This window comes from Telopea speciosissima, chromosome 10 (genome assembly GCF_018873765.1).
Source record: "Telopea speciosissima isolate NSW1024214 ecotype Mountain lineage chromosome 10, Tspe_v1, whole genome shotgun sequence".
Lineage (NCBI taxonomy): Eukaryota > Viridiplantae > Streptophyta > Magnoliopsida > Proteales > Proteaceae > Telopea > Telopea speciosissima.
The window spans coordinates 21,844,673-21,853,597 of record NC_057925.1 but is presented as its reverse complement, the minus strand read 5'-3'; the positions used below and the strand labels follow the sequence as shown (position 1 = coordinate 21,853,597).

The 8,925-nt window shown below is 39.5% G+C and overlaps 1 protein-coding gene across 1 annotated transcript; it reads right to left on the bottom strand.

Annotated features, from left to right (window-relative positions):
- Nucleotides 1-1,786: 1,786 nt before the first annotated feature.
- LOC122641780 (protein JINGUBANG-like) lies at nt 1,787-3,245 on the bottom strand. The gene has a single exon (XM_043835081.1). The coding sequence runs from the start codon at nt 3,084-3,086 to the stop codon at nt 1,839-1,841; it is 1,248 nt and encodes a 415-aa protein (XP_043691016.1). The 5' UTR covers nt 3,087-3,245; the 3' UTR covers nt 1,787-1,838.
- Between the last annotated feature and the right edge of the window lie 5,680 nt (nt 3,246-8,925).

Here is an 8,925-nt window from a genome sequence, read left to right as displayed (position 1 = left end):
CCGTTATGTTTATTGAAATTGGTTCGTAAAAAGGTTTTATTCTCTTGAGGAAATAGCGGAGTTTTGCACAGTATAATGTCCTTTGATTCTCCAACTCTTCAGTCAAAAAAGTCTTAAATATTCATCCAGGGGGGGTTGGGATGTTAGCTCTACAAAAAGAACTGTGATTAGGTTTGATTAGTCAATGCATTTTATTTCTAATTTTTTTATTAGTCATTTATTGTAAAGCATGGTCTCACTTGATGCGTACTTTTCTCAAGGTTAAACATGTTCTTTAACCTTAATCAATTGCATGTTATAGTATGTTAAATCTTTTGACCGATTAAGCGTTGTTTCAGGAGGCGAAGAGTCTTCTGAAGTGTTCCTTTTTTCCTATTTAGTATTTAACATCCATTCATTAGGCAGAAGTGCTTTTGCTGTAACCCCTTTTTCTAATCAATTGTTAATTCTTTCCTCCTGAAAGGACTAAACTTGGTTCCTTCTGCACTTTTGGGTGGTCCTTCACATAGTTTTAACAAACAATTTCTGAATTATGGTGTTGGCTGGAGTATCCATTCAGCCGTAGTTTGTTGTTGCTGGAGACAGCCTCCCTTACTTTCAAATGGCTTCAAGGGATGTTCTCTCTTTTTGAAGCTTTTAGGTGGTCCAGTTGGGCAGGTGCTGTTCAGCATGGCCTTTTTTCCCTCTATTTTGAGAGGGGGAGAGAGAAAGAGGAGCAACTAGTATGGTGGACCCTCATAGGCTGAAACAATGGTAGCTGTACCTGCAAATGCCAGAGAGAATGGTTTGTGAACCTTTGTTTAGAGGGCAATACTGTGTGCACTTTTTGTCACTGCCTTTAGGAGGCAACCAAGCAACTAGAATGTTTTCAAAGTTTAGGGCAAATGCCCGGGTTCAAGTCTCAACTCTTGAAAGCGGTCACTTTGCGCGTCATAGGTTAGGATCGATTCCAAACTCATCCCTCCCAGGGCCCTGCATAAGCTGGACCAGTACTTGGTAATGGCCTTTTATTTGTTTATTTTCTCAAATTAAGGGCACCTGCTAACCTTTCTTATGGCAAACTGGTTTGTTCACATTATTCTGTCCATTCTTTTCTTGGGAAGCTTTTGGGTTCCTCTAATCATTTGTTTCAATCCTGGTGGGGTTCTTGCAGTCTTGCAGATGCTCTAAGGTCTCTTTTCTAGGGTCCATCTGGTTTTGTGCCAACCCTAAGCAAAACCTCTAGAGTAGACCTTAAAGAAGAGAATTCTTCACCAAACTATGCAAAGGTTTGCTTAGGAGGCAAGTTGCTACTACATCTTTTTAGAACTTCCATGCATGTTTGCTGAACATTCTTTATTTGCACAGTAAGGATGGAATCATGTAAATCCCAAAAAGGAAAATAAATATTAAAGGATTGCTGAACATTCATATACAAGAAGAATGTCATCATATACATAAATAAAATATTATTATTTATTTTCTCTTCAATTGAATCTCTGAAAACCCTGATTACATTTTCCAACAAATTAAAAGATCCAAATCTGAAAAAAAAAAAAAGAATACACACTAATTATACACCTATATCAGTATAACAAATCTTTGCTTCAGTTGCTTACACTCAAACCCCTGTATATTATTAACACCCCCCCCCCCCCCCCCCCCACCAAAAAAAAAAAAAAAAAAAAAGAACAAAAAAAAAAATCCCTGTATACCAAACCAAACCCTGAAGACAAACCCAACATCAAAAAACCAACTTGAGGGATGCTATTATGGCTTGTTTCTGCTTCCTTACCATAGACAGAAACCACCAATAACAACAACAACAATGCTCCATCTGTCTCTTAACTTTAGAAGAATCAACTTAACACAAGGTGACATTTTGCCTCTATGATTTGTTGTATTGGAGAGCTCCCCTCTTTCTTTGCAGACTCCTCCTTAGGAACCCACCAAACCCTCAAGCTTCTGTCAAGCCCTCCACTATAGAGCAAGAAGCCACCCCCTACACTATGAGATGAGGCCTGTAAACACTTAACTGGCCCTTCATGGCCCCTTATCACTCCAACATTGTAAACCCCTCCCCCAACCTCTCTCTTCCATATCCCAATTGTCTTGTCAGCTGAACCACTGCATACATAATCCCCCACTGAACATAAACACAACACAGCCGTTTGATGTGCTTTGTGTTCACAGACCAACTTCCAACTACTGAGATTCAAGTCTCTCTTCCAACCCATCACACACCCATCAGACCCAGCTCCATACACCAACCTCCCATCATCACATAAGATCACCGAATTCATGGAGACATCCTTGTGACCCTCCAAGATACCCTTTAGGGAGTGAGAATTCTTGCCTTCCTTTCCCCACACCTTGATCTTCCCATCTGCAGATGCAGAGTACACCAACCTCTTGTGTGCAGCCAACCCATTTATCGCATCGTCATGAGCCCTTATCGATTCCAAGCACTTGAGATCCGAGACTCTCCACACTTTCAGGGTCTTATCCCATGATCCTGAATAGATCATACCTTCATAGACTGCCAAGCAAGAAATACTATCAGCATGTTCAATCCATAGACGCTTGTGGTTCCGCCGAGTTTGAACATAATTGCTCTGTTTCAAGAACTTCCCCAAGTAATCCTTAGTTGTGGGTAGAGTAGCAACAAGCCTTAATATGTTCTCTGAGCTTCTTGACACCTTCCAAACCCTTATCCTGCTATCTTGATGTGCTGTGAACACTTTGTTGCCCATAGTCACAAGGGCTTTAACAGAGCCTTCACCCTGTCCAAACTTTGCAAATTGCCTCATATCAGGTTGTTGCCACACTATAATGTCCTTACCTTGTGAAGCACTTAGAATGAATTCACCACACAGAGCCAAGCAAGAGACTGATCCAATATGTCCAGATAGAACTGCCAAAGATCGATAGGACCCGCAATTGGGTATGTCCTGAGATCGATATATAACATCTGGAATTGTGAATCTATGTGAGGTTGCAGGGCTTTCATCAGATTCACTGGTGCTGCAACTGCTACATCTGGTTGTTGACAGTAATGGAGTTGATGGTGCATATTCTATAACTGGAGAATCTGTTGGGAAAACCATGTTTAAGGGTTTGAGATGGAAGAGAGCTGAAGAAGAAGAAGAAATAGAAAGGAGGAGGAAGCAGGGAGGCAGCCGTTGGAGAAGACTGAGAAAATAGAAATAGGGAGCGGAGCTATGAGAGAGAGGCCTAACATGGGTGTCTTGCTGAGATGGTTTTCTATTTTTTAAATGTTTGGGGTGGGAGGTGCAACGGCTACTTTGAGAAAGAGTAAAAGAAGAAAGCTTTCATGACTTTTTTTTTTTTTGGGTAAGAAGCTTTCTTGACTTGGCTTTGGTTCTTTTGGTGGGACCACCACCTACTTTAGTGTAAGGGTGAGCGTAGAGTGTGAAGAGGAGAGAGCATTAACATAAAAAATTCCGTACAATAAACATTCTTTACTATAGTTAGACCAGATTGCCCTTTTAATTAGGGTTTCCATCCGGTGGGGTCCACAACTAAATGGGTCCCAGGTAACATCTTCAATGCTGATGATCATCATAATCCATGGTCTTGTTATACACTGTATCAACCCTAATCCTAGATCAGTCTAAATTAAGCATCCAACAAGTGACACTTGGCAAATAAAGTGGGGCCCAATATTTTTTTTTTTCAAAAGTTTCAATCTATAAGATAAATTTTATTCCATTTAAAATTCTAAAAAAAAAAAAAAAAAAAGAATACGATAAAAGGTGTGTCATATGTCAAGTGGAGAACCCTAAAATTTGACATGTGACTTATTCAGCGGTCCCTTCATACATCCACCACACCAGTTGGGATTGCGAAATCAGTCTTCTTATAGTCAAAATGAAGGGTGATATAGGGTTGTGTGATATATATGGATCTTTGTCCCCTCTAGTTCTCTGCCCGACCCAGTCCCTCCAGTACCTGTAATAAGGGAGGCGTACCCTATCCCTGTCCGAACACTTTGCCCGGATGAGGTCCGCCCCACCTTATTATAGGCACTAAGAGAACTGAGCCGGATAGAGAACTGAAGGAGATAATTTTCCGTGATGTAGAGGATCTTAATGCATGATACATAGTATCAGAAAAAGATGTCATGCATCAAGGGTCACTTTGGGTAATTTTGTAAATTAATTGATGGGTTTTTCGTGGAGGTATCATGTTGTGATAAAGTAGTTAGGTTATGAAGACCACCAGCTCAGATGATTGAAACCCACTGCTTAGACCATATAATTTTTAAAATTGGGTTATTTGAAAATGCTTTCGTGTTTTTCTTCATAGTTTCATTAAGAAGGTGTCGGTCACTCACTTTTCAAATTTTGCATGTAATTTCAGTAGCATGTAATAAATAGAGAGTGGAGAGCTTCTTCTACAATCTCTCTCTCTCTCTAGACTACTATGATTAAAAATTTAAAATGTTTCATAGGCCAGGCATCCCTATCATATGGGAGAATGGTTTTGTGTTTTTTTCCCCCTCTAATGAAACTGGTAGGAAAAGTGACCAAGATGCTTAGCAAAATAGTTTGTTTTGTAATGTTCACATGGGCTCAGAAGCAATATAATAACTATGCACTCTGCTTCAAAGGGAAGGTTCAATAAAATAAGAGTTTAAACGAAAAGACTACACTATATTTTATAGGGTCAATGTTGTTAGTGTTGTCTATGGGGAGCGTGGCCAATGAAAACATGTGCGTTGGCATCATGGGGGTGGAGCAGTCATTTTGTCCCCCCTTGTGTGTCTTGGTGTGGGTGATACTCTCACCCACAAAGTCCTTTTTTTTTTTTTTTTTTTATCTTTCTGTAGAAGTGCTCTCATTGGATTGATGTGGGTGATTCTATCCTACCGGCAGCATATCGATCCCCTGCCCAAGTTTAAATTTCTCATGTTATATATAAGGGTGCACCCAGTGCACAAGGTTTCCGTTCCTACAGAGTCTGAGAAGGGGCATATGAGCATATGTATGCAGTCTTACCCCCACTTCACAGGGAGATTATTTTCTGACTTGAATCCACAACCACTAGATTACAATGGAACAACCTTACCGTTGCGTTGAGGCCGTCTTACAATAAAAATTATGAATAATGGTCTTATGGCCCAACTATACTAACAATTAGAATTAAGAAGGAGACCAGTTCCCTTGGTGGATCAGGAAAGCTTCACTCCTATAAACTAAACCCAACCAGCTGACCCCGCTGATTTTCTGTCTAACCCATCTCTCTATCCCTGTCCAGAAATTTTAGCCCAGTTCTGATAACTACAATACTAAGGAAGTTGTGAGGAAACTCTGAAAAGGAATTCTTTTTGTTGTTTATTTCTTGTTGGTGGGTTAGGTAAGATTGTTTAGGATTTAAAAAGAAAAGATTAAATAAACCTAGGTTATTTGAGTGCTTGAGAAACATGATCAGGTGGCAGATTAGGATATGATCCATTGCTTCCATGAAAAAGAGTTCCACATGTTATTGTTACTTAACTGAGGAAGTAATAAAAGCCTTATATGCTTAATCGACATCGAACTTTAATGTACTATTGCAGGGGAAGATGCATGCATAATCATTATTGCAATTAGGGATGTAAATGGATCGGATTCGGCTTGGATATGGATCAGATGTGAACGGATCTGGATTTCTCTGGCTGAATACGGATACCTCTAAACAGATTTGGATGGATTCGAATGCAGATCGAATTCAGATTTTCGACCATTTGTTTAGATCTCTGCCTTGTGTAACCCAAACCTTACTCCCCCTAGCGGAGACAATTCACTCTCAATCCATATCTCGTAGATCATCATTCTCTTTTCCTCATATTCGACAGATACGGATGTCCCTAAATGGATACGGATTCGGATTTTCGGTTATCCATTTACATCCCTAATGCAATCTTAAGTTTTCATGAGAGTAATCTCCCATGAAGCCGGCCAATTTCTACTTAATGAAATCGACATTAACACTACTAATTAAAGGTCTAGAATGCATCTTCCATTAGATAAGAATGATTAATTTGGCTAAAGTTACCAGATTGATGTGGAATCCTTCACTACATTTGGAAAGATAAAATATTTTGCTAAATTTAGAGAATATTGATGATTGTGATGTTTTGGTTCATACATGGATTGTAAGCAGTTTGATCAAGGTGAAACCAAGGGTGTGACTTTTGTAGAGATTTCCACTCAATCAAAGAGATTTAGCCATTACTTTTGAAATTAAATGTAGATACTACCACTGCAAAAGTATCTCGAATCATGGACCTCTTAATAGGGGTTTTCATGTTTAGTGGGGAGCTGATGTGGAAGATTAAGATAGGGTACAAATCTCTCTATGTAAAAATAAGTCTTGAATTACAAATGATATGGTTCATGAGAATGAGTTCTTGCAGGCTGTGCAATCCCAAAATTGATAATAGATGGTCACTTCTTAGGTGAAATCTGCCCAACCTTGTGGGGAAAAGATGTCACACCCCGGCCCGGCCGAGTAATAAGAGCCTGGTATAATCGAATGCCAAAAGAAATTCAAACAACCACCAGGATCGTAAGTACAGTACTCCCATTCATAGTTCCTCACAATACGGTAATCAATGCAGTGGAAAAGAAACGGATAATAAATATGAACAGGTATAAACAAGATTTCTAGGTGATGAGCATCATGAATTCATATAATGGCTTGTAATTACATTGTACATCTCTTTCATAAGTAACTACAAGTATAAGTACCCAAAATTACTACATGTTTATCTATATCATAAGTAGTTTATAAACATAGAAGGGAAAACAACCTAGTCCATCAAACCACATCACAGGAACGCGCACTGGTCGCTCATGCATGAAGCATCATGCACTTAGAGCTCTTGCACCACATAGTCACTACCGGTGTTGAAGTCCAAAGCAGCAACAGCTCCTAAACCTAGTTCCTCACAACCAGCCATGCCATCTGAAAAAGGGGGAACTCCATAGGGATGAGCTGCACTGAGCCCAATGAGGGGAAACATGCAAATAGATGCAAATAGTCCATGATGCATGTCTCAAGTTTAATCATGCAACTAACAATAGATTTAGGTCTCAAGAGGTTAAATGCTACTGTAACAGGTATGATATTCCCAGTTCCGGAATCACACATCGGACCCTAAGAATACTACTCTGCTACGGTGGAGACCTGCCAATACCGGAATCACACATCACTCCCCAACAAACCCCCAAAGCTAACCTTACTATACATCCCATCCCAAAATCACACATCGGACCTAGGAGACAGTAAATGGCATTCCGGAATCATCCCTTCGGACCTACCACGGGTTATCCAACACCTCACGGTAAGGCTCGTAGCATTGGGTTTATGAAAACCTAACCATATGCATCTTCTAACATGAATGTCATATGATTCAATAGTAAGTAGAATATCAAATCAGTTCCATGATTGTCTCTTTAACTTATTTCAGCATACAATCTTAATTCACATCTCCATGTATCACAATAATAATATGCAATGCATCCTAACACCATGCATATAACTAACGCAAAAGAAAGAATAAAATCTATATGAACATAAATCTGATATGATGTATGCACAGGTGCAGTAAGCATAACTTAGAAAAATTAACAAGAAACACTCTCAAATTAAAGTCAATTTCCACTCACCTTGAGTTGGAAGAGTTGCATAAAAAAGAAGATGATCCAACTCACAACTAGACCTCACCAAAGTAGATTACAGTCTAATTTAACAATACAACACTAATTAGGTTACTAGGACAAACCAAAAACAAGTCCCAATCATTTAGACAAATCCAAGACAGTAGAGGAGGACCGAATTCAGGCCAGCCCAAGGACTGGACGACCGTAGGAGGGTCAGCTTCTGTATCCAGTAGGTACTGCAGAGCCTGATTTTGAGACCCAACTTCATGGATCTTGTCATGCACAGTACCCATCAGAAATTGAATTAGGGAGATGAAGAGCATACCAATTGGGTCAATTCAACCCAATTGCATGTTGGGTTTAAGGTTTTTACAACCACTTGCCTAAATTCCTAAGCTTGGGTTGAGATGAGTCATGAACTCAGCTGAACCAAAGAAAGAAAAGAGAAATTGAGAAATTTCAGAATGGTTTGACAGCCTACCAGGAATATGGAATGGAGGATATAGTAGCAGCCCGACAATCAAATCTTTCCTAGAGCTTCTCCTTCCAAGCTCCAAGTACTCCAAGCCCTTCTTCTGCTTTCCTTCTTTCTCGAGAGCAGGAACCAATTTTTTGTTTAGCTAGGAAATGAATTCCTAAAACTAAGTATTGGTTATATAGTTAAGTCACTAAGGTCTGTTTGGTTTGACCAAATTAGAATTAGTTTGGTTAATTTGATTCTCTAAACTAATTAAAAGACAATTAACCCCATAAAGACTTATAGTTAAATCCCGGGATTGATGTCCCGTGACATAATTGAGAACCCGATCGTGATGGTACATAGGTAGCTTGATCCACACTGGGATGTTGGTCCGACAGGAGAAAATTAGTTTTCAGCTAATACTACACAATTAAAACATTAGTTCTATATATGTAATAATAGATTCTTACCTATGACCCGACCTAAGAGATTGCGAGGTTTTGCATATGCTCAATCCAGCATGTCTCACATATAAAACTTATGTACTAGCTTCACCTAGGTTCCTCAAATTCAATAATGGTCAATTGGGCTGGCTCTTCGATATCCTCCATTGGTGGATCGAGGGATTGGTCTGAATCCACAACTGCTACAGTCCACAACATGGAAGCATACATGATTGCTGAACCTGAACCTGAAGATGAACAAGTTTAGTGAGGCCGGACTTTAGAGGCAGGTCTCACATTCCCCCATCCTTAAAAAAAAATATGTCTTCAATATTAACATACCTAATAGGCTGAAAAGATGAAGATATCTTTT

What these genes read in the sequence shown, in the direction of transcription:
- LOC122641780 (XM_043835081.1), bottom strand. Translation starts at nt 3,086, where the DNA reads ATGGTTTTCCCAACAGATTCTCCAGTTATAGAATATGCACCATCAACT.